Source organism: Musca domestica, unplaced genomic scaffold, assembly GCF_030504385.1.
Source record: "Musca domestica strain aabys unplaced genomic scaffold, Musca_domestica.polishedcontigs.V.1.1 61, whole genome shotgun sequence".
Taxonomy (NCBI): Eukaryota; Metazoa; Arthropoda; class Insecta; order Diptera; family Muscidae; genus Musca; species Musca domestica.
In genome coordinates, this window is record NW_026712367.1 from 1205191 (window position 1) to 1230024 (window position 24834).

General features: G+C 29.2%; 3 protein-coding genes and 1 non-coding gene across 4 annotated transcripts; 1 reads left to right on the forward strand and 3 right to left on the reverse strand.

The window, feature by feature from the left end:
• Positions 1-1901: 1901 nt before the first annotated feature.
• Positions 1902-2100, reverse strand: LOC131805829 (U2 spliceosomal RNA). The gene has a single exon (XR_009343848.1). It is a non-coding gene; the product is annotated as a U2 spliceosomal RNA (small nuclear RNA).
• Positions 2101-6483: 4383 nt separating this feature from the next.
• On the reverse strand, positions 6484-6947 carry LOC101888921 (uncharacterized). Its single transcript, XM_005175937.1, has 2 exons — positions 6705-6947; positions 6484-6639 (listed from the first exon to the last, which is right to left on the reverse strand). The coding sequence occupies exons 1-2, from the start codon at positions 6945-6947 to the stop codon at positions 6484-6486; spliced, it is 399 nt and encodes a 132-aa protein (XP_005175994.1).
• A 3856-nt stretch (positions 6948-10803) lies between these two features.
• On the forward strand, positions 10804-11419 carry LOC101888745 (uncharacterized). The gene is made up of 3 exons (XM_005175936.2): positions 10804-10830; positions 10889-11197; positions 11264-11419. The coding sequence occupies exons 1-3, from the start codon at positions 10804-10806 to the stop codon at positions 11417-11419; spliced, it is 492 nt and encodes a 163-aa protein (XP_005175993.2).
• A 5033-nt stretch (positions 11420-16452) lies between these two features.
• LOC101887430 (uncharacterized) lies at positions 16453-17404 on the reverse strand. The gene is made up of 3 exons (XM_005191744.3): positions 17138-17404; positions 16758-17072; positions 16453-16686 (listed from the first exon to the last, which is right to left on the reverse strand). The coding sequence occupies exons 1-3, from the start codon at positions 17207-17209 to the stop codon at positions 16531-16533; spliced, it is 543 nt and encodes a 180-aa protein (XP_005191801.2). The 5' UTR covers positions 17210-17404; the 3' UTR covers positions 16453-16530.
• Between the last annotated feature and the right edge of the window lie 7430 nt (positions 17405-24834).

Here is a 24834-nt window from a genome sequence, read left to right on the forward strand (position 1 = left end):
GACCTTCGAAACGTGGACTTTTTAAAGAATATTTTTTGAAGAGCCTTCGAGATGTGGACTTTTTAAAAAATATTTTTTGAAGAGCCTTCGAGACGTGGACCTTTTAAAGAATTTTTTTTGAAGAGCCTACGAGACGTGGACTTTTTAAAGAATTTTTTTTGAAGAGCCTTCGAGATATGGACTTTTTAAAGAATATTTTTTGAAGAGTCTTCGAGACGTGGACTTTTTAAATAATATTTTTTTAAGAGCCTTCGAGACGTGAACTTTTTAAAGAATATTTTTTTAAGAGTCTTCGAGACGTGGACTTTTTAAAGAATAATTTTTGAAGAGCCTTCTAGACGTGGACTTTTTAAAGAATATTTTTTGAAGAGCCTTCGAGACGTGAACTTTTTAAAGAATATTTTTTGAAGAGCCTTTGGGACGTGGACTTTTTAAAGAATATTTTTTAAAGAGCCTTCGAGACGCGGACTTTTTAAAAAATATTTTTTTTGAAGAGCCTTCGAGACGTGGACTTTTTAAAGAATTTTTTTTGAAGAGCCTTCGAGACGTGGACTTTTTAAAGAATATTTTTTTAAGAGCCTTCGAGACGCGAACTTTTTAAAGAATATTTTTTGAAGAGCCTTTGGGACGTGGACTTTTTAAATAACTTTTTTTTGAAGAGCCTTCGAGACGTGGACTTTTTAAAGAATTTTTTTTGAAAAGCCTTCGAGACGTGGACTTTTTAAAGAATTTTTTTTTTTGAAGAACCTTCGAGACGTGGACTTTTTAAAGAATAATTTTTGAAGAGCCTTCGAGACGTGGACTTTTTAAAGAATATTTTTTGAAGAGCCTTTGAGACGTGGAATTTTTAAAGAATTTTTTTTTTAAGAGCCTTCGAGACGTGAACTTTTTAAATAATATTTTTTGAAGAGCCTTCGAGACGTGGACTTTTTATAGAATATTTTTTGAAGAGCCTTCGAGACGTGGACTTTTTAAAGAATATTTTTTGGATACTTTTTTAAAGGATATCTTTGAAGAGGTTTCGGGACGTTGATTTTTTTAAGAGCATGGAGTTTTGAAGGATATTTTTTGAAGAACCTTCGAGACATGGACTTTTTAAAGAATATTTTTGATGAAGACTTTTAAAGAATATTTTTGAAGAGCCTTCGAGACATGGACTTTTTAAATAATATTTTTGAAGAGCTTTTGAGACGTTGACAACGACTGCTCGAACAAGACTAAATATTCCCCCAAAACCAATTTGCAGAAAATGCAAAACAATTTATTTTTTAAAATTGTGTTGGTAAACACACAGACATCCCATGGGATACTTTTTGCCTAGCCCGGGATTAATGCTTCAAAAAATATTACTTAAAATTCTACGAATAATGATAAGAGAGCCCTCCAAAAATATCTTTCAAAAATCCACTAATGGAGATCTAATCCCCCATTAAACACAGCTCTGTTATTTCTTCAAGAAATTGAAAATCCACGAATGAACCTTCAAAAACTATTCTTTAGAAATCCACGAATGATCCTTCAAAAACTATTCTTTAGAAATCCACGAATGATCCCTCAAAAACTATTCTTTAGAAATCCACGTATTGTCCTTCAAAATAATTCTTTAAAAATCCACGAGTTGTCCGTCCTTCAAAAATTATTCTTCAGAAGTCCACAGTTGGTACCCTGAAGCGCTTAAAAAATTTTATTTAAAAGCCCGCAAATGTGTATCAGATAGTCTACCAAAAAATACTATTTAAAAATACAACTATTGAATCAGAATTTTTTCGAAAATATTCTAAAATAATCTTCGAAGAAAATCCTTAAGAAATGCTCTCTTAAGATAGATTCTTATTATCTTTCGAATTATGTTATTAAAATCCACGAAGAAATTAATTAAATAACCACTTCAATGTATTTAAGTAAAGTGGGTCGAAATCCCGGCGGTACTGCAATACCGGGCCAACCCGTGACAGAAGTGGAGCAAGCCCCTTGAAAACTTCCGTCAATTTCCAAAAATCAGTTTAACATTTGTTGTCCTCCGATGGAGGATCTATCAGATGTTAAGCTGATAAGAACAGATACTACACTTTGATCTTAGCCATAAGGCCGAGAAGCGATAACCAAACACTGAACAAGGATAACACTTTAAGTGAACAATTTTCCTAAGTGAATGAGAATTATTTGCGGTGAAATGAAGCAGCACATGATTAAAACAGAAATGTCATCAAATGGTTTTACAGTTCTATAAGGGATGATCTCTCAAAATATTCAATAATCCTTCTACCTGAAATGAAGAGAAAGAGAGAGAGAGAGCCAATCAGACACAAATTTCGTATCCTTTCACAGTTGAATTATGAAAAGGACACAGGGTGGCTTAAGTTTTTGGTTTTATTTTCTAAAAGCCAGGAAAGTAGTACAAGTTTGTAGTTATTTATGAATCCTCTTACAGTTGCTTGGAAAATTTACGATTATAGTCCTTTATGGATGTTTTAAAATTATTTTAAAAATTCACTTCTAGAGTCCTTTGGAGACCGTTGCAAAATCGTTTAGAATATTCACTCTTTGTTTTATTTCTGGAGCCTCCAAATATTGAATAAACATCCATGCTTTAAGTCCGAGGGGGGATCCCTTTTAAAATTGTTTGAAAAATTCACTATCATCGTCTTTTCTGAGTCCTCCCTAAATCCTCCTAAAATTGTATAAAATCTACGACAAGTGACCTTTATAAATTATCCTAAAATTGTACAAAAATCAACGCTTAGTATTCTTTACAGATCCTCCTAAAATTGTTAAAAAATCCAAGATTAGTGCCCTTTAAGATCCTCTTAAGACTGTATAAATATTCAACCTTATTATCATTCATAAATCATCCTAAAGTTGTATAAACTTTCTAAATTGTTTAAAAATCCAAGTTCGGTGTCCTCGTCGATCGTCCTAAAATGTTTTATAAAATCCACGGTTATTCTCTATATGCATCCTCCAGAATAACCTAGAAAGTTCCCGCTTAGTGTCCTTTATGGATTTTCCCAAAACTGTTTAAAAAAGCCGAGTCTATTAATCTCTTAAAACTGTTAAAAAAGAGTGTCCTTCATTGATCTTCCAAATTTTTTTTATTATCCTTTAAAAATTGTTTAAAAAATCCACATTTGGATTCCTTTTAATATCCTTTAAAAATGTTTAAAAAATCTACGTTTGGATTCCTTTTAATATCCTTTAAAAATGTTTAAAAAATCTACGTTTGGATTCCTTTTAATATCCTTTAAAAATGTTTAAAAAATCTACGTTTGGATTCCTTTTAATATCCTTTAAAAAATGTTTAAAAATCCACGTTTATCGTCCTTTTAATATCCTTTAAAAAATGTTTAAAAAATCCACGTTTGGATTCCTTTTAATATCCTTTAAAAAATGTTTAAAAAATCCACGTTTGGATTCCTTTTAATATCCTTTAAAAAATGTTTAAAAAATCCACGTTTATCGTCCTTTTAATATCCTTTAAAAATTGTTTAAAAAATCAACGTTGATCGTCCTTTTAATATCCTTTAAAAATTGTTTAAAAAATCCACGTTTATTGTCCTTCTAATTTCCTTCAAAAATTGTTTAAAAAATCCACGTTTATTGTCCTTCTAATTTCCTTCAACAATTGTTTAAAAAATCCACGTTTATTGTCCTTTAAAAATTGGTTTAAAAAACCAACCTTCTAGTAACCTTTAAAAATTATTTTAAAAAAATCCACATTTATTGTCCTTCTAGTAACCTTTAAAAATTGTTTAAAAATTAACGTTTATTGTCCTTTAAAAATTGGTTTAAACAATCCACATTTATTGTCCTTCTAGTGACCTTCAAAAATTATTTAAAAAATCCACGTTTATTGTCCTTCTAATATCCTTTAAAATTGTTTAAAAAACTTACGTTTATTGTCCTTCCAATAACCTTTAAAAAATATTTTAAAAAATCCACGTTTATTGTCCTTCTAATATCCTTTAAAAATTGTTTAAAAAATCCACGTTTGCTGTCCTTCATGGATCCTCCTAAAATTGTGTAAAAAATTCACGTTTATTGTCCTTCTAATATCCTTTAAAATTTGTTTAAAAAATCCACGTTTGCTGTCCTTCATGGATCCTCCTAAAATTGTGTAAAAAATTCACGTTTATTGTCCTTTAAAAATTGGTTTAAAAAATCCACATTTATTGTCCTTCTAGTAACCTTTAAAAATTATTTAAAAAAATCCCATTTATTGTCCTTCTAGTAACCTTTAAAAATTGTTTAAAAAATCCACGTTTATTGTCCTTTAAAAATTGGTTTAAAAAATCCACGTTTATTGTCCTTTAAAAATTGGTTTAAAAAATCCACGTTTATTGTCCTTCTAATAACCTTTAAAAATTATTTAAAAAAATCCACATTTATTGTCCTTCCAATATCCAAAAAAAATGTCTAAAAATCCACTTTAATTATCCTTACAATATCCTTAAAAAATGGTTTAAAAAACCCACGTTTATTGTCCTTCTAATATCCTTTAAAAATTGTTTAAAAAACCCACGTTTGCTGTCCTTCATGGATCCTCCTAAAATTGTTTAAAAAAATCAAGTTCATTGTCCTTCTAATATCCTTAAAAATTGTTTAAAAAGCCCATGTTTATTGTCCTTCTAATATCCTTTAAATATTGTTTAAAAAATCCACGTTTGCTGTCCTTTGTGGATCCTCCTAAAATTGTTTTAAAAAAATCAAGTTCATTGTCCTTCTAATATCCTTAAAAAATTATTTAAAAAATACCTGTTTATTGTCCTTCTAATTTCCTTCAAAAATTGTTTAAAAAATCCACGTTTATTGTCCTTTAAAAATTGGTTTAAAAAATCCACATTTATTGTCCTTCTAGTAACCTTTAAAAATTATTTAAAAAAAATCCACATTTAGTGTCCTTCTAGTAACCTTTAAAAATTGTTTAAAAATCCACGTTTATTGTCCTTTAAAAATTGGTTTAAAAAATCCACATTTATTGTCCTTCTAGTAACCTTTAAAAATTATTTTAAAAAAATCCACATTTATTGTCCTTCTAGTAACCTTTAAAAATTGTTTAAAAATCCACGTTTATTGTCCTTTAAAAATTGGTTTAAAAAATCCACATTTATTGTCCTTCTAGTAACCTTCAAAAATTATATAAAAAATCCACGTTTATTGTCCTTCTAATATCCTTTAAAAATTGTTTAAAAAATCCACGTTTATTGTCCCTTAAAAATTGGTTTAAAAAATCCACATTTATTGTCCTTCTAGTAACCTTTAAAAATTATTTAAAAAAAATCCACATTTATTGTCCTTCTAGTAACCTTTAAAAATTGTTTAAAAAATCCACGATTATTGTCCTTTAAAAATTGGTTTAAAAAATCCACATTTATTGTCCTTCTAGTAACCTTTAAAAATTATTTAAAAAAAATCCACATTTATTGTCCTTCTAGTAACCTTTAAAAATTGTTTAAAAATTAACGTTTATTGTCCTTTAAAAATTATTTAAAAAAAATACACATTTATTGTCCTTCTAGTAACCTTTAAAAATTGTTTAAAAATTAACGTTTATTGTCCTTTAAAAATTGGTTTAAACAATCCACATTTATTGTCCTTCTAGTGACCTTCAAAAATTATTTAAAAAATCCACGTTTATTGTCCTTCTAATATCCTTTAAAATTGTTTAAAAAACTTACGTTTATTGTCCTTCTAATAACCTTTAAAAATTATTTTAAAAAATCCACGTTTATTGTCCTTCTAATATCCTTTAAAAATTGTTTAAAAAATCCACGTTTGCTGTCCTTCATGGATCCTCCTAAAATTGTGTAAAAAATTCACGTTTATTGTCCTTTAAAAATTGGTTTAAAAAATCCACATTTATTGTCCTTCTAGTAACCTTTAAAAATTATTTTAAAAAATCCCATTTATTGTCCTTCTAGTAACCTTTAAAAATTGTTTAAAAAATCCACGTTTATTGTCCTTTAAAAATTGGTTTAAAAAATCCACGTTTATTGTCCTTCTAATAACCTTTAAAAATTATTTAAAAAAATCCACATTTATTGTCCTTCCAATATCCAAAAAAAATGTCTAAAAATCCACTTTATTTATCCTTACAATATCCTTAAAAAATGGTTTAAAAAATCCACGTTTATTGTCCTTCTAATATCCTTTAAAAATTGTTTAAAAAATCCACATTTGCTGTCCTTTATGGATCCTCCTAAAATTGTGTTAAAAAAATCAAGTTCATTGTCCTTCTAATATCCTTAAAAAATTATTTAAAAAATCCCTCTTTATTGTCCTTCTAATATCCTTAAAAAATTGTTTAAAAAATCCACGTTTATTGTCCTTCTAATATCCTTTGAAAGTTGCTTAAAAAATCCACGTTTAAAGTCCTTTTAATATCCTCCTAAATTTTTTTAAAAAAGTCCACTCTTATGTTCCTTTATAATATCCTTCTAAAATTGTTTTAAAAATTTCCGTTTTTTTGTCCATATCCATATATATTCACTTTATTTCCATTATTGTCGTAAGATTAGCTATGGAATTCTTTATCCCTCTCTTGCGAAAATAAATATTGGCTCCACCTATATATTGTCCCTTGGAAAAGAACATTGGCATGCTTAACATCTCCGGCCTGAGATTGCACCAGGAGTAGTTGCCCTACAAAAAAGGAAAAGAATAACGTTTATCAAAAAAATTCCAACTTTTATTACTCCCCTCTTTACCTTCCTAATAGGACATTCCGAAGGCATATTGCCCAAACGAAAATAATTCTGCAGCCATGTGGACAGGAAATTGGTCTGCTGTCTACCCAAAATTTTACAAACATTGATGTCGTAGTGGAGTAGCGTTCGATTCTTGGCCGACTGTGAACGTCTCATGAGTACCAGTAATCTTACCCAAGGATCAGTAGTAAAGTCCTTGATTGTATTCACAATTACATCCATGGAACCATTCTTTATAGACATATCTAAATCGGAAAAGAACTCACTTTTATATTCGGCTGTAGCTGAGACATAGCTATACAGTTTTTCAGAGGCTAATACAAAATGCAATGGAATTAAAAATATAAGCACAAAATTTCGAAACCATGTTCCTGTGTTGACCGACGACATTTTGCCAGTGATTTAAAAAATTAAATATTAGAATCTATATTTAATCGTATAAACAGTTCAGTGATCGAAAAAAAATTTTTGGTTAATGGAAAAAGTTCATTAAAAAAATTGCTAATTGCAACGATTGCATTCTAAAAAACCAATTAAAAATTCGTACTAAAAAGTACGATAGGTATTCAAATGTACTAAAAATTAAATACTTTGTATGGGACAAACGGAACGAGGTTCAAATCTGAAATTTAGTAGGAATGTCACCGAGGGAGTGTAGAATATATGTAACAAAGTTTTTTTTTGGAAATTTGAACTTTAAAGTTATGAAAAATTGTAAAATGGTACTAAATTTGGTATTATGTGATCGGATAAAGCTAAAAACTTGAAATTGGGTATGAGAATCAAGGTTGGAAAGAAAGTTTGATATATGAAGTTGGCTTTTGAAAATTAGTCCTAAGTATGCGAACTCTACTAAATGGTACTAAATGTAGTACAGTTTGGTTTAGGGTGAACGAGAATGCTGGAATTTTGCATTGGGGTCCGTTTTGGTGTTGGTTTTGTAATCAGAGGGTGGTTTTGGAAATGTGCACTATAAGTGCACCAAATGTTCTAAATAGTACTATATTTGGTACAATTTGGTATTGGGTGAAAAGTAGTACTTGAAATCAAAATTTGGTACCTGGACATATGAAGGTGGTTTCGGAAATGTGTACTGCAAATTTGATATTGAGGTCTCTGGGATTAAAATCCTAGACCATCTAGGAAATATGTACTTACTTGTTCGACAAGTGGTACTAAATTGGATATTGGGAGAAGGGATTGAGATGAAACCGTGCGATTTCATATTGAGGTCCCTGTTGGTATCGAGGATTGAAATATGAAGGTGGTTTGGTAAATAGTACCAAATTTGTTATTGGGTTAAGGAATGGAGCTGAAACCGTGCAATTTTATATTGAGGTCTCTATTGGTATCAGGTGTTGAGAAGGAGGAGGTTTTGAAAATTTGTTATCTAATTGTTCGAAAGATGTGGAAATGGTCTAGAAAATTTTCTATTATTACGAAAGTACTAAATTGGGTATTAAGTGAAGAGATACAGCTAGAATCTCGAAATTTGATATTGAGGTCTTTGTTGGTATCTGGGATTAAGATATAGAGGTGGTCTTGGAATTGTACTATAATTTTACGAAAAGTACTAAGTGGTACTAAATTGGACATTGCGATGAAGGGATAGATCTGGAATCCTCATATTTGATATTGAGGTCTCTATTTTTATATGGTGTTAAGATATTCAGATGGTTTTGAAAATATGTACCATAATTGTACGAAAAGTACTAAATATGTTCTTGAGTGAAGGGATAGAGCTGGAATTCTCAAATTTGATATGGATGCCTCTGCTGGTATCTGCTGTTTCGATCTGGTGTTGGTTTTTCAAATAAGTTCTATAATTGTCCAAAAATTGCTAAATCATACTATTTTTGGATCATTTTAGGTGTCTATAATGGAGAGATTGGTTTGGCTATATGGGTTAAATGTTACCAAATTTCTTATTGGGTGATGGGATAGAGTTGAAAACTTGAAATTTGATGTTGAAGTCATTGTTTGTTTCTAGGGTTTACATATGGAGTCGTTGAAATAGTTTTCGGAAAGAAAAATTGGATGTGGGTCCATTGTTAAATTGTTCTTCGAATATCCTTTAAAAATTGTTAAAAAATATCCACGTTTATAGTCCTTCGAATATCCTTTAAAAATTGTTTAAAAAATCCATGTTTATTGTCCGTCCTTCCACGTTTATTGTCCTTTGAATAGTCTTTAAAAATTGTTTAAAAAATCCACGCTTATTGCCCTCCGAATATCCTTGAAAAATTGTTTAAAAAATCCACGCTTATTGCCCTCCGAATATCCTTGAAAAATTGTTTAAAAAAATTATTGTCCTCCGAATATCCTTTAAAAATTGTTTAAAAAACTCACGCTTATTATCCTCCGAATATCCTTTAAAAATTGTTTAAAAAATCCACGCTTATTATCCTCCGAATATCCTTTAAAAATTGTTTAAAAAATCCACGCTTATTATTCTCCGAATATCCTTTAAAAATTGTTAAAAAAAATCCACGCTTATTATTCGCCGAATATTCTTTAAAATTTTTTTAAAAAATCCACGCTTATTATCCTCCGAATATCCTTTAAAAATTGTTTAAAAAATCCACGCTTATTATCCTCCGAATATCCTTTAAAAATTGTTTAAAAAATCCACGCTTACTGTCTTTCTAACATCCTTTAAAAATTGTTTAAAAATTCCACGCTTATTATCCTCCGAATATCTTTTAAAAATTGTTTAAAAAATCCACACTCATAATCCTCCGAATATCCTTGAAAAATTGTTTAAAAAATCCACGTTTATTGTCCTTCTAACATCCTTTAAAAAATATTTAAAAAATCTATGCTTATTGTCCTTCTAACATCCTTAAAAAAATATTTAAAAATCCACGTTTATTGTCCTTCTAACATCCTTGAAAAATTGTTTAAAAAATCCACGCCTATTGTCCTCCGAATATCCTTGAAAAATTGTTTAAAAAATCCACGCCTATTGTTCTCCGAATATCCTTGAAAAATTGTTTAAAAAATCCACGCTTATTGTCCTCCGAATATCCTTGAAAAATTGTTTAAAAAAATTTTTTAAAAATTGTTTAAAAAACCCACGTTTAATGTCCTTAAAATTGTTTAAAAAATCCACGCTTATTGTCCTTCGAATATCCTTGAAAAATTGTTTAAACAAATTATTTTCCTCCGAATATCCTTGAAAGATTGTTTAAAAAAAATTTTTGTCCTCCGAATATCCTTGAAAGATTGTTTAAAAAAAATTATTGTCCTCCGAATATCCTTGAAAAATTGTTTAAAAAATCCACGCTTATAATCCTCCGAATATCCTTGAAAAATTGTTTAAAAAATCCACGCTTATAATCCTCCGAATATCCTTGAAAAATTGTTTAAAAAATCCACGCTTATAATCCTCCGAATATCCTTGAAAAATTGTTTAAAAAATCCACGCTTATAATCCTCCGAATATCCTTGAAAAATTGTTTAAAAATCCACGCTCATAATCCTCCGAATATCCTTGAAAAATTGTTTAAAAAATCCACGTTTATTGTCCTTCTAATATCCTTTACAAATTGTTTAAAAAATCCACGTTTAATGTCCTTATAATGCCCTCAAAATTGTTTAAAAAAATCCACATTTCTTGTTCTTCTAATATCCTCCAAACATTTTCTAAATAACTCTATGTTTATCGTCCTTCTTGTATTCTCCTATAATTGGTAAAAAAAATCTAGATCTTGTGGGATAATTTGCCGCCCAAAAATTTATTTAAAAAATTGTAAATATTATTCCTTCTATTTTTTTTGGCAGATTGACATCACTGGTCGTGATGTAATTAAATGTTTTTTAATTTGAATTCACTCAACTATAAAATCCATATCTGGTGCCATCTAAGTGAGTTATAAATAGCTTCATATTTAATAGTTCGTAGCGAATAAACAAATTAAAAATTCCAAATTATTGAAATTGGACAAGCCCCTAGCTCATTGTCTGACTGATTTGGATTTGAAATAATAAAATATTTTTTTTCAAAATTACTATCAGTACGAACTTTAGGACGAAAAACTAAAAACTGGGAAAAATGATTTGGAAAATAAATTTATTATTTTATGTAATGGTGACCTCAATGGTTTTTGAGGGTCTTGCGGCTAAGGTAAATAATTTTTGTTTTTCGAATATTCTGTAATCTCCTAATTTATCTTTTCTTCCAGAGAAAAACCTTGTATTTTTACTCGTACAAAGTGGAATTCGATAGCACCTATATCGAGGAGCATCGCCTCAATCTGCGCAACACCTCTGTGGATGTTATTTTGAATGTTGCCCAAGATTATCCATTTGATCCATGGATTGTGACAGCACTCTTTGTCAAGGAGCGTAAAAGCGCCAATTTTCGTAAACTCATCAATTATGATGTGAATGTTTGCAATATTTTGGGCAAGGAGGATGCAAATTTAATAACTGTGTGGGTCCAGAATTTCTTGAAATTTGGCAGCTTACCCAAAAGTTGTCCCATTAGAAAGGTTGATGATTGAATTTTTAAAATTTTTTATTATTTTTTAATAATATTTTCCCTCTCATGATTACAGGGCAATTATTCATGGTATAAATTACGACCGGAAAAAGTTAACATACCCGATGTTTTCCCCTCAGCCGAGTATAAAATTCAGGTTGATACATATTTTCGAAATGGCAAGCGGCGACAATCTATAGATAATTTAACCATTATTTGTGAGCTAAAATAACGTGACATTTGTTTTGGAAATTATTCAATTTTCTCAATGAAATAAACAGAGTAAAAGAGGAGCAAGGACATTTGCACTGAGCGTAAAATGAGAACGATTTTAAGTGGGAAATAATTGAGAGGTTTTGTAAAATAAAATATGAGAATTTAAAAACAATTTTAACAATTTTAAAGGACCTGTTTAAGAAAGCCAAGGAGGATATTAGAAGGACAATAAACGTGGATTTTTTAAAAAAATTTTTTTAAGGATATTAGGAGGACAATAAACGTGGATTGTTTAAGCAATTTTTAAAGGACAATAAACATGGGTTTTTTAAACAATTTTTAAAGGATATTAGAAGGACAATAAGCGTGGAATTTTAAACAATTTTAGAGGATATTAAAATGACAATAAGCGTGGATTTTTTAAAAAAAATTTAAAATATATTTGGAGGACAATAAACGTGGATTTTTTAAAAAATGTTAAAGGATATTTGATGGACAATAAACGTGGATTTTTTAAACAATTTTTAAAGGATATTAGAAGGACAATAAACGTGGATTTTTTAAGCAATTTTTAAAGCATATTTTTGGAGGACAATAAACGTGGTTTAATTAAACAATTTTTAAAGGATATTTGGAGGACAATAAACGTGCATTTTTTAAACAATGTTTAAAGGATATTCGAAAGACAATAAACGTGGAATTTTTAAACAATTTTTAAGGGATAGTGGAAGGACAATAAACGTGGATTTTTTAAATGATATTAGAAGGACAATAAACGAGAATTTTTTAAACAATTTTTAATGGATGTTAGAAGGACAATAAACGTGGATTTTTTAAACAATTTTTAAAGGATGTTAGAAGGACAATAAACATGGTTTTTTTTAAACAGTTTTTAAAGGATGTTAGAAGGACAATAAACGTGGATTTTTAAACAATTTTTAAAGGATGCTAGAAGGACAATAAACGTGGATTTTTTAAACAATTTTTAAAGGATGTTAGAAGGACAATAAACGTGGATTTCTTAAACAATTTTTAAAGGATGTTAGAAGGACAATAAATGTAGATTTTTTAAACAATTTCTAAAGGATATTAGAAGGACAATGACCGCGAATTTTTGAAACAATTTTTAAAGGATGTTAGAAGGACAATAAACGTGGATTTTTTAAACAATTTTTAAAAGATGTTAGAAGGACAATAAACGTGGATTTTTTAAACAATTTTTAAAGGATGTTAGAAGGACAATAAACTTGGATTTTTTAAACAAATTTTAAAGGATGTTAGAAGGACAATAAACGTGGATTTTTTAAACAATTTTTAAAGGATATTTGGAGGGCAATAAACATTGGTTTTTTAAACAATTTATAAAGGATATTTGGAGGACAAAAAACGTTGATTTTAAAGGATATTAGAAGGACAATTAGCGTTAATTTAGTTTAGCAATTTTTAAAAGATATTTGAAGAACAATAAACTTGGATTTTTTAAACAATTTTTAAAGGATATTAAAAGGAATAAAAGTGGATTTTTTAAACAATTTTTAAAGGATATTTGGATGGCAATAAACGTGGATTTTTTAAACAATTTTTAAAGGATATTAAAAAGACAATAAACGTGGATTTTTTAAACAATTTTTAAAGGATATTAAAAAGACAATAAACGTGGATTTTTTAAACAATTTTTAAAGGATATTAAAAAGACAATAAACGTGGATTTTTTAAACAATTTTTAAAGGATATTTGGAGGACAATAACCATGGATTTTTTAAACAATTTTTAAAGGATATTAAAAAGACAATAAACGTGGATTTTTTAAACAATTTTTAAAGGATATTAAAAAGACAATAAACGTGGATTTTTTAAACAATTTTTAAAGGATATTTGGAGGACAATAACCATGGATTTTTTAAACAATTTTTAAAGGATGTTAGAAGGACAATAAACGTGGATTTTTTAAACAATTTTTAAAGGATGTTAGAAGGACAATAAACGTGGATTTTTTAAACAATTTTTAAAGGATGTTAGAAGGACAATAAACGTGGATTTTTTAAACAATTTTTAAAGGATGTTAGAAGGACAATAAACGTGGATTTTTTAAACAATTTTTAAAGGATGTTAGAAGGACAATAAACTTGGATTTTTTAAACAATTTTTAAAGGATGTTAGAAGGACAATAAACGTGGATTTTTTAAACAGTTTTTGAAGGAAATTAGAAGGACAATAAACGTGGATTTTTTAAACAATTTTTGAACTAAATTAGAAGGACAATAAACATAGATTTTTAAACAATTTTTGAAGGAAATTAGAAGGACAATAAACGTGGATTTTTTTAACAATTTTCAAAGGATATTAGAAGGGCAATAAACGTGGATTTTTTAAACAATTTTTAAAGGATATTTGGAGGGCAATAAACATTGGTTTTTTAAACAATTTATAAAGGATATTTGGAGGACAAAAAACGTTGATTTTAAAGGATATTAGAAGGACAATTAGCGTTAATTTAGTTTAGCAATTTTTAAAAGATATTTGAAGGACAATAAACTTGGATTTTTTAAACAATTTTTAAAGGATATTAAAAGGAATAAAAGTGGATTTTTTAAACAATTTTTAAAGGATATTTGGATGGCAATAAACGTGGATTTTTTAAACAATTTTTAAAGGATATTAAAAAGACAATAAACGTGGATTTTTTAAAAAATTTTTAAAGGATATTAAAAAGACAATAAACGTGGATTTTTTAAACAATTTTTAAAGGATATTTGGAGGACAATAACCATGGATTTTTTAAACAATTTTTAAAGGATGTTAGAAGGACAATAAACGTGGATTTTTTAAACAATTTTTAAAGGATGTTAGAAGGACAATAAACTTGGATTTTTTAAACAATTTTTAAAGGATGTTAGAAGGACAATAAACGTGGATTTTTTAAACAATTTTTAAAGGATATTTGGAGGGCAATAAACATTGGTTTTTTAAACAATTTATAAAGGATATTTGGAGGACAAAAAACGTTGATTTTAAAGGATATTAGAAGGACAATTAGCGTTAATTTAGTTTAGCAATTTTTAAAAGATATTTGAAGAACAATAAACTTGGATTTTTTAAACAATTTTTAAAGGATATTAAAAGGAATAAAAGTGGATTTTTTAAACAATTTTTAAAGGATATTAAAAAGACAATAAACGTGGATTTTTTAAACAATTTTTAAAGGATATTAAAAAGACAATAAACGTGGATTTTTTAAACAATTTTTAAAGGATATTAAAAAGACAATAAACGTGGATTTTTAAAACAATTTTTAAAGGATATTTGGAGGACAATAACCATGGATTTTTTAAACAATTTTTAAAGGATGTTAGAAGGACAATAAACGTGGATTTTTTAAACAATTTTTAAAGGATGTTAGAAGGACAATAAACGTGGATTTTTTAAACAATTTTTAAAGGATGTTAGAAGGACAATAAACGTGGAATTTTTAAACAATTTCTAAAGGATGTTAGAAGGACAATAAACTTGGATTTTTTAAACAATTTTTAAAGGATGTTAGAAGGACAATAAACGTGGATTTTTTAAACAGTTTTTGAAGGAAATTAGAAGGACAATAAACGTGGATTTTTTAAACAATTTTTGAACTAAATTAGAAGGACAATAAACATAGATTTTTAAACAATTTTTGAAGGAAATTAGAAGGACAATAAACGTGGATTTTTTTAACAATTTTCAAAGGATATTAGAAGGGCAATAAACGTGGATTTTTTAAACAATTTTTAAAGGATATTTGGAGGGCAATAAACATTGGTTTTTTAAACAATTTATAAAGGATATTTGGAGGACAAAAAACGTTGATTTTAAAGGATATTAGAAGGACAATTAGCGTTAATTTAGTTTAGCAATTTTTAAAAGATATTTGAAGGACAATAAACTTGGATTTTTTAAACAATTTTTAAAGGATATTAAAAGGAATAAAAGTGGATTTTTTAAACAATTTTTAAAGGATATTTGGAGGGCAATAAACGTGGATTTTTTAAACAATTTTTAAAGGATATTAAAAAGACAATAAACGTGGATTTTTTAAACAATTTTTAAAGGATATTAAAAAGACAATAAACGTGGATTTTTTAAACAATTTTTAAAGGATATTTGGAGGACAATAACCATGGATTTTTTAAACAACTTTTAAAGGATATTAGAAGGACAATAAACGTGGATGTTTTATACAATTTTTAAAGAGTATTAAAAAGGCGACAAACGTGGATTTTTTAAACAATTTTTAAAGGGTATTAAAAGAGCGACAAACGTGTATTTTTTAAACAATTTTTAAAGAGTATTAAAAAGGCGACAAACGTGGATTTTTTAAACAATTTTTAAAGGGTATTAAAAGAGCGACAAACATGTATTTTTTAAACAATTTTTAAAGGGTATTAAAAAAGCGACAAACGTGGATTTTTTAAACAATTTTTAAAGGACAGGAAAATTGGATTTTATTAATAATTTTTAAAGGATATTAGAAGGGCATTAAACGTGGATTTTTTAAGCAATTTTTAAAGGACAGGAAAATTGGATTTTATTAATAATTTTTAAAGGTTATTAGAAGGGCATTAAACGTGGATTTTTAAACAATTTTTAAAGGACAGGAAAATTGGATTTTATTAATAATTTTTGAAGGTTATTAGAAGGGCATTAAACGTGGATTTTTAAACAATTTTTAAAGGACAGGAAAATTGGATTTTATTAATAATTTTTAAAGGATATTAGAAGGGCATTAAACGTGGATTTTTTGAGGATTTTTAAAACAATTTTTAAACGAAATTAGAAGGACGATAATCGTGGATTTTTAGAGGATATTAGAGGGATATATGCGGATTTTTTAAATAACTTTAGAAATATTAAAACCCAAATAATCCTGGACTTTTAAGTAATTTTAGAAGGACGTTTAGAGGGCGTAAGTGTGGCCTTTTTAAATAATTAAAGGGGGTATTAGGGTCCTGATAATCCTGACTATAAATGTAGACTTTTATACAAATTTTTTGAGGATCTTAGCAGGACAATAATCACTTATTTTTACAAATTGTTCGTATCCTTTAACCATTTTATTCTATAAATATTTTCAATTCTTCGATGTATAAGCACATATCATTTCAGTAACCCCATAAAGGTTAAATTATCTATCGAGTGCCTCAGCTTGCCATTTCGAAAATAGGTACCAATTAAAACTTTATACTCGGCCGAAGGTAAAACATCGGGTATATTCACTTTTTCTGGTCGTATTTTATACCACGAATAGTTGCCCTGTAGGAAAGGAAAGAAAAATGAATCACCAACCACAAATTGCAAAAAAAAAAGAATTAAAATTTTTTTACCTTCCGAATGGGACAACTTCTTGGTAAATTTCCCATTTTCAAGAAATTTTGTACCCACACCGTTATCAGATTCATATCCCCCTTGCCCAGGAGGTGGCAAACATTCACATCATAATTGATAAGTTTACGAAACGCGGGCTTTCTTCTCTCCCTAACAAAGATCTCCGTCACAATCCAAGGATCCTGGGTAAAGTCACGGGCAATATTCAGAATAACATCCACCGAAGTGTTTTGCAATTTCAGACGATGATCCTGTATATAGGTCTTGTCGAACTCCACCGTGTACGAAGAGAAATACAACGTTTTGCCAGCCCTCTAAGGGAGAACATTTTAATTTTAAAATTAAAACAATATGTTATTTAAAAATTAATTTATATTACCTTAGAATCAAACCCCTTTAATGTGATGGAGATTAGTGCGAGATAAGTTAATAAATTCATTTTCCAAACCATATTATTATTATTTCGGTACAGCTCTCCTTCCAGTTGATGCCAGTATGAAATTGTCTTTCAAACAATAATTATAATTTTCTGCATTTTCAAAATTGAAGTGTGACATGAAGCATAATTTCAATATTTTTGCTTTAAATTGATTATTGGTCACGAACAACTTGTTATGAACCCAATTCGATTTCGATCGGATGGGATCTCATTAAAAATCGATTTTGTTTTTGAAATGACGCAAAATCCAATATTTTATTCAAATAGGCACAGTGGACATAGGACAATAAATGTGATTTTTTTAAATGACGTGGATTTCTTAAATTAATTTTAAAAGGTCCATAAAAGGTCCATAAAAAAAATTAAAAGGATATTAACAGGACACAAATTGCAGTTTCTTCAGGAGGAAAAATAGGGTATTTTAAAATGGCCATAATTCCTTAAATATTGACATTTCGGGCTTTTTAGCGTGTTTTAAATTGCAGTTTCTTCAGGAGGAAAAATAGGGTATTTTAAAATGGCCATAACTCCTTAAATATTGACATTTCGGGCCTTTTAGCTTGTTTAAAATTGCAGTTTCTGAAGGAGGAAAAATAGGGTATTTTAAAATGGCCATAACTCCTTAAATATTGACATTTCGGGCTTTTTAGGGTTTTTTAAATTGCAGTTTCTTCAGGAGGAAAAATAGAGTATTTTAAAATGGCCAGAACTCCTTAAATATTGACATTTCGGGCTTTTTAGCGTGTTTTAAATTGCAGTTTCTTAAAAAGGAAAAATAGGGTATTTTAAAATGGCCATAACTCCTTAAATATTGACATTTCGGGCTTTTTAGCGTGTTTTAAATTGCAGTTTCTTAAATAGAAAAAATAGGGTATTTTAAAATGGCCATAACTCCTTAAATATTGACATTTCGGGCTTTTTAGCGTGTTTTAAATTGCAGTTTCTTCAGGAGGAAAAATAGGGTATTTTAAAATGGTCATAACTCCTTAAATATTGACATTTCGGGCTTTTTAGCGTGTTTTAAATTGCAGTTTCTTAAAGAGGAAAAATAGGGTATTTTAAAATGGCCATAACTCCTTAAATATTGACATTTCGGGCTTTTTAGGGTTTTTTAAATTGCAGTTTCTTCAGGAGGAAAAATAGAGTATTTTAAAATGGCCATAACTCCTTAAATATTGACATTTCGGGCTTTTTAGCGTGTTTTAAATTGCAGTTTCTTAAAGAGGAAAAATAGGGTATTTTAAAATGGCCATAACTCCTTAAATATTGTCATTTCGGGCTTTTTAGCGTGTTTTAAATTGCAGTTTCTTCAGGAGAAAAATAGGGTATTTTAAAATGGCCATAACTCCTTAAATATTGACATTTCGGGCTTTTTAGCGTGTTTTAAATTGCAGTTTCTTAAAGAGGAAAAATAGGGTATTTTAAAATGGCCATAACTCCTTAAATATTGACATTTCGGGCTTTTTAGCGTGTTTTAAATTGCAGTTTCTTAAAGAGGAAAAATAGGGTATTTTAAAATGGCCATAACTCCTTAAATATCGACATTTCGGGTTTTTTAGCGTGTTTTAAATTGCAGTTTCTTAAAGAGGAAAAATAGGGTATTTTAAAATGGCCATAACTCCTTAAATATTGACATTTCGGGTTTCTTAGCGTGTTTTAAATTGCAGTTTCTTAAAGAGGAAAAATAGGGTATTTTAAAATGGCCATAACTCCTTAAATATTGACATTTCGGGCTTTTTAGCGTGTTTTAAATTGCAGATTCCTCAGGAGGAAAAATAGGGTATTTTAAAATGGCCATAACTCCTTAAATATTGACATTTCGGGCTTTTTAGCGTGTTTTAAATTGCAGTTTCTTCAGGAGGAAAAATAGAGTATTTTAAAATGGCCATAACTCCTTAAATATTGACATTTCGGGCTTTTTAGCGTGTTTTAAATTGCAGTTTCTGAGGGAGGAAAAATAGGGTATTTTAAAATGGCCATAACTCCTTAAACATTGACATTTCGGGCTTTTTAGCGTGTTTTAAATTGCAGTTTCTGAAGGAGGAAAAATAGGGTATTTTAAAATGGCCATAACTCCTTAAATATCGACATTTCGGGCTTTTTAGCGTGTTTTGAATTACAGTTTCTTCAAGAGGAAAAATAGGGTATTTTAAAATGGCAATAACTCCTTAAATATTGACATTTCGGGTTTTTTAGCGTGTTTTAAATTGCAGTTTCTTAAAGAGGAAAAATAGGGTATTTTAAAATGGCCATAACTCCCTAAATATTGACATTTCGGGTTTTTTAGCGTGTTTTAAATTGCAGTTTCTTAAAGAGGAAAAATAGGGTATTTTAAAATGGCCATAACTCCTTAAATATTGACATTTCGGGTTTTTTAGCGTGTTTTAAATTGCAGTTTCTTAAGGAGGAAAAATAGGGTATTTTAAAATGGCCATAACTCCTTAAATATTGACATTTCGGGCTTTTTAGCGTGTTTTAAATTGCAGTTTCTTCAGGAGGAAAAATAGAGTATTTTAAAATGGCCATAACTCCTTAAATATTGACATTTCGGGCTTTTTAGCGTGTTTTAAATTGCAGTTTCTGAGGGAGGAAAAATAGGGTATTTTAAAATGGCCATAACTCCTTAAACATTGACATTTCGGGCTTTTTAGCGTGTTTTAAATTGCAGTTTCTGAAGGAGGAAAAATAGGGTATTTTAAAATGGCCATAACTCCTTAAATATCGACATTTCGGGCTTTTTAGCGTGTTTTGAATTACAGTTTCTTCAAGAGGAAAAATAGGGTATTTTAAAATGGCAATAACTCCTTAAATATTGACATTTCGGGTTTTTTAGCGTGTTTTAAATTGCAGTTTCTTAAAGAGGAAAAATAGGGTATTTTAAAATGGCCATAACTCCCTAAATATTGACATTTCGGGTTTTTTAGCGTGTTTTAAATTGCAGTTTCTTAAAGAGGAAAAATAGGGTATTTTAAAATGGCCATAACTCCCAAAATATTGACATTTCGGGTTTTTTAGCGTGTTTTAAATTGCAGTTTCTTAAAGAGGAAAAATAGGGTATTTTAAAATGGCCATAACTCCCTAAATATTGACATTTCGGGTTTTTTAGCGTGTTTTAAATTGCAGTTTCTTAAAGAGGAAAAATAGGGTATTTTAAAATGGCCATAACTCCTTAAATATTGACATTTCGGGTTTTTTAGCTTGTTTTAAATTGCAGTTTCTTCAGGAGGAAAAATAGGGTATTGTAAAATGGCCATAACTCCTTAAATATTGACATTTCGGGCTTTTTAGCGTGTTTTAAATTGCAGTTTCTTAAAGAGGAAAAATAGGGTATTTTAAAATGGCCATAACTCCTTAAATATTGACATTTCGGGTTTTTTAGCGTGTTTTAAATTGCAGTTTCTGAAGGAGGAAAAATAGGGTATTTTAAAATGGCCATAACTCCTTAAATATTGACATTTCGGGCTTTTTAGCGTGTTTTAAATTGCAGTTTCTTAAAGAGGAAAAACAGGGTATTTTAAAATGGCCATAACTCCTTAAATATTGACATTTCGGGCTTTTTAGCGTCTTTTAAATTGCAGTTTCTGAAGGAGGAAAAATAGGGTATTTTAAAATGGCCATAACTCCTTAAATATTGACATTTCGGGCTTTTTAGCGTGTTTTAAATTGCAGTTTCTTAAAGAGGAAAAATAGGGTATTTTAAAATGGCCATAACTCCTTAAATATTGACATTTCGGGTTTTTTAGCGTGTTTTAAATTGCAGTTTCTGAAGGAGGAAAAATAGGGTATTTTAAAATGGCCAGAACTCCTTAAATATTGACATTTCGAGCTTTTTGGCGTGTTTTAAATTGCAGTTTCTTCAGGAGGAAAAATAGGGTATTTTAAAATGGCCATAACTCCTTAAATATTGACATTTCGGGCTTTTTAGCGTGTTTTAAATTGCAGTTTCTTAAAGAGGAAAAATAGGGTATTTTAAAATGGCAATAACTCCTTAAATATTGACATTTCGGGCTTTTTAGCGTGTTTTAAATTGCGGTTTCTTAAAGAGGAAAAATAGGGTATTTTAAAATGGCCACAACTCCTTAAATATTGACATTTCGGGCTTTTTCGCGTGTTTTAAATTGCAGTTTCTTAAAGAGGAAAAATGGGGTATTTTAAAATGGCCATAACTCCTTAAATATTGACATTTCGGGCTTTTTAGCGTGTTTTAAATTGCAGTTTCTTAAAGAGGAAAAATAGGGTATTTTAAAATGGCCATAACTCCTTAAATATTGACATTTCTTTATTTTATTTTTTTTAAATGGCCATAACTCCTTAAATATTGACATTTCGGGCTTTTTAGCGTCTTTTAAATTGCAGTTTCTGAAGGAGGAAAAATATGGTATTTTAAAATGGCCATAACTCCTTAAATATTGACATTTCGGGTTTCTTAGCGTGTTTTAAATTGCAGTTTCTGAAGGAGGAAAAATAGGGTATTTTAAAATGGCCATAACTCCTTAAATATTGACATTTCGGGTTTTTTAGCGTATTTTAAATTGCAGTTTCTGAAGGAGGAAAAATAGGGTATTTTAAAATGGCCATAAATCCTTAAATATTGACATTTCGGGCTTTTTAGCGTGTTTTAAATTGCAGTTTCTTAAAGAGGAAAAATAGGATATTTTAAAATGGCCATAACTCCTTAAATATTGACATTTCGGGCTTTTTAGCGTCTTTTAAATTGCAGTTTCTGAAGGAGGAAAAATATGGTATTTTAAAATGGCCATAACTCCTTAAATATTGACATTTCGGGTTTCTTAGCGTGTTTTAAATTGCAGTTTCTGAAGGAGGAAAAATAGGGTATTTTAAAATGGCCATAACTCCTTAAATATTGACATTTCGGGCTTTTTAGCGTGTTTTAAATTGCAGTTTCTGAAGGAGGAAAAATAGGGTATTTTAAAATGGCCATAACTCCTTAAATATTGACATTTCGGGCTTTTTAGCGTGTTTTAAATTGCAGTTTCTTAAAGAGGAAAAATAGGGTATATTAAAATGGCCATAACTCCTTAAATATTGACATTTCGGGCTTTTTAGCGTGTTTTAAATTGCAGTTTCTTAAAGAGGAAAAATATGGTATTTTAAAATGGCCATAACTCCTTAAATATTGACATTTCGGGTTTCTTAGCGTGTTTTAAATTGCAGTTTCTGAAGGAGGAAAAATAGGGTATATTAAAATGGCCATAACTCCTTAAATATTGACATTTCGGGCTTTTTAGCGTGTTTTAAATTGCAGTTTCTTAAAGAGGAAAAATAGGGTATTTTAAAATGGCCATAACTCCTTAAATATTGACATTTCTTTATTTTATTTTTTTTAAATGGCCATAACTCCTTAAATATTGACATTTCGGGCTTTTTAGCGTGTTTTAAATTGCAGTTTCTGAAGGAGGAAAAATAGGGTATTTTAAAATGGCCATAACTCCTTAAATATTGACATTTCGGGCTTTTTCGCGTGTTTTAAATTGCAGTTTCTGAAGGAGGAAAAATAGGGTATATTAAAATGGCCATAACTCCTTAAATATTGACATTTCGGGCTTTTTAGCGTGTTTTAAATTGCAGTTTCTGAAGGAGGAAAAATAGGGTATATTAAAATGGCCATAACTCCTTAAATATTGACATTTCGGGTTTCTTAGCGTGTTTTAAATTGCAGTTTCTGAAGGAGGAAAAATAGGGTATTTTAAAATGGCCATAACTCCTTAAATATTGACATTTCTTTATTTTATTTTTTTTTTAAATGGCCATAACTCCTTAAATATTGACATTTCGGGCTTTTTAGCGCGTTTTAAATTGCAGTTTCTTAAAGAGGAAAAATAGGGTATTTTAAAATGGCCATAACTCCTTAAATATTGACATTTCGGGTTTCTTATATATTTCTTAAAGAGGAAAAAAAGGGTATTTTAAAATGGCCATAACTCCTTAAATATTGACATTTCGGGCTTTTTAGCGTGTTTTAAATTGCAGTTTCTTCAGGAGGAAAAATAGGGTATTATAAAATGGCCATAACTCCTTAAATACTGACATTTCGGGCTTTTTAGCGTGTTTTAAATTGCAGTTTCTTCAGGAGGAAAAATAGGGTATTTTAAAATGGCCATAACTCCTTAAATATTGACATTTCGCCCTGTTTAGTGTGTTTTAAATTGCAGTTTCTTCAGGAGGAGAAATAGGGTATTTTAAAATGGCCATAACTCCTTAAATATTGACATTTCGGGCTTTTTAGCGTGTTTTAAATTGCAGTTTCTTCAGGAGGAAAAATAGGGTATTTTAAAATGGCCACAACTCCTTAAATAATGACATTTCGGGCTTTTTAGCGTGTTTTAAATTGCAGTTTCTTCAGGAGGAAAAATAGGGTATTTTAAAATGGCCATAACTCCTTAAATATTGACATTTCGGGCTTTTTAGCGTGTTTTAAATTGCAGTTTCTTCAGGAGGAAAAATAGGGTATTTTAAAATGGCCATAACTCATTAAATATTGACATTTCGGGTTTTTTAGCGTGTTTTAAATTGCAGTTTCTGAAGGAGGAAAAATAGGGTATTTTAAAATGGCCATAACTCCTTAAATATTGACATTTCTTTATTTTATTTTTTTTAAATGGCCATAACTCCTTAAATATTGACATTTCGGGTTTTTTAGCGTGTTTTAAATTGCAGTTTCTTCACGTGTTTTAAATTGCAGTTTCTGAAGGAGGAAAAATAGGGTATTTTAAAATGGCCATAACTCCTTAAATATTGACATTTCTTTATTTTATTTTTTTTAAATGGCCATAACTCCTTAAATATTGACATTTCGGGCTTTTTAGCGTCTTTTAAATTGCAGTTTCTGAAGGAGGAAAAATATGGTATTTTAAAATGGCCATAACTCCTTAAATATTGACATTTCGGGTTTCTTAGCGTGTTTTAAATTGCAGTTTCTGAAGGAGGAAAAATAGGGTATATTAAAATGGCCATAACTCCTTAAATATTGACATTTCGGGCTTTTTAGCGTGTTTTAAATTGCAGTTTCTGAAGGAGGAAAAATAGGGTATTTTAAAATGGCCATAACTCCTTAAATATTGACATTTCGGGCTTTTTCGCGTGTTTTAAATTGCAGTTTCTTAAAGAGGAAAAATAGGGTATATTAAAATGGCCATAACTCCTTAAATATTGACATTTCGGGCTTTTTAGCGTGTTTTAAATTGCAGTTTCTGAAGGAGGAAAAATAGGGTATATTAAAATGGCCATAACTCCTTAAATATTGACATTTCGGGTTTCTTAGCGTGTTTTAAATTGCAGTTTCTGAAGGAGGAAAAATAGGGTATTTTAAAATGGCCATAACTCCTTAAATATTGACATTTCTTTATTTTATTTTTTTTTTAAATGGCCATAACTCCTTAAATATTGACATTTCGGGCTTTTTAGCGTGTTTTAAATTGCAGTTTCTGAAGAAGGAAAAATAGGGTATTTTAAAATGGCCATAACTCCTTAAATATTGACATTTCGGGCTTTTTAGCGTGTTTTAAATTGCAGTTTCTTAAAGAGGAAAAATAGGGTATATTAAAATGGCCATAACTCCTTAAATATTGACATTTCGGGCTTTTTAGCGTGTTTTAAATTGCAGTTTCTTAAAGAGG

Coding starts and splice junctions, on each gene's coding strand:
- LOC101887430 (XM_005191744.3), bottom strand. CDS start 17,209: ATGGTTTGGAAAATGAATTTATTAACTTATCTCGCACTAATCTCCATC. Junction 17,073..17,137: donor TAAAGGGGTTTGATTCTAAG/GTAATATAAATT, acceptor GTTCTCCCTTAG/AGGGCTGGCAAAACGTTGTA. Junction 16,687..16,757: donor GAAGTTGTCCCATTCGGAAG/GTAAAAAAATTT, acceptor CCTTTCCTACAG/GGCAACTATTCGTGGTATAA.
- LOC101888745 (XM_005175936.2), top strand. CDS start 10,804: ATGGTTTTTGAGGGTCTTGCGGCTAAG. Junction 10,831..10,888: donor TTGAGGGTCTTGCGGCTAAG/GTAAATAATTTT, acceptor CTTTTCTTCCAG/AGAAAAACCTTGTATTTTTA. Junction 11,198..11,263: donor AAAGTTGTCCCATTAGAAAG/GTTGATGATTGA, acceptor TCATGATTACAG/GGCAATTATTCATGGTATAA.
- LOC101888921 (XM_005175937.1), bottom strand. CDS start 6,947: ATGTCTATAAAGAATGGTTCCATGGATGTAATTGTGAATACAATCAAG. Junction 6,640..6,704: donor CGGAATGTCCTATTAGGAAG/GTAAAGAGGGGA, acceptor CCTTTTTTGTAG/GGCAACTACTCCTGGTGCAA.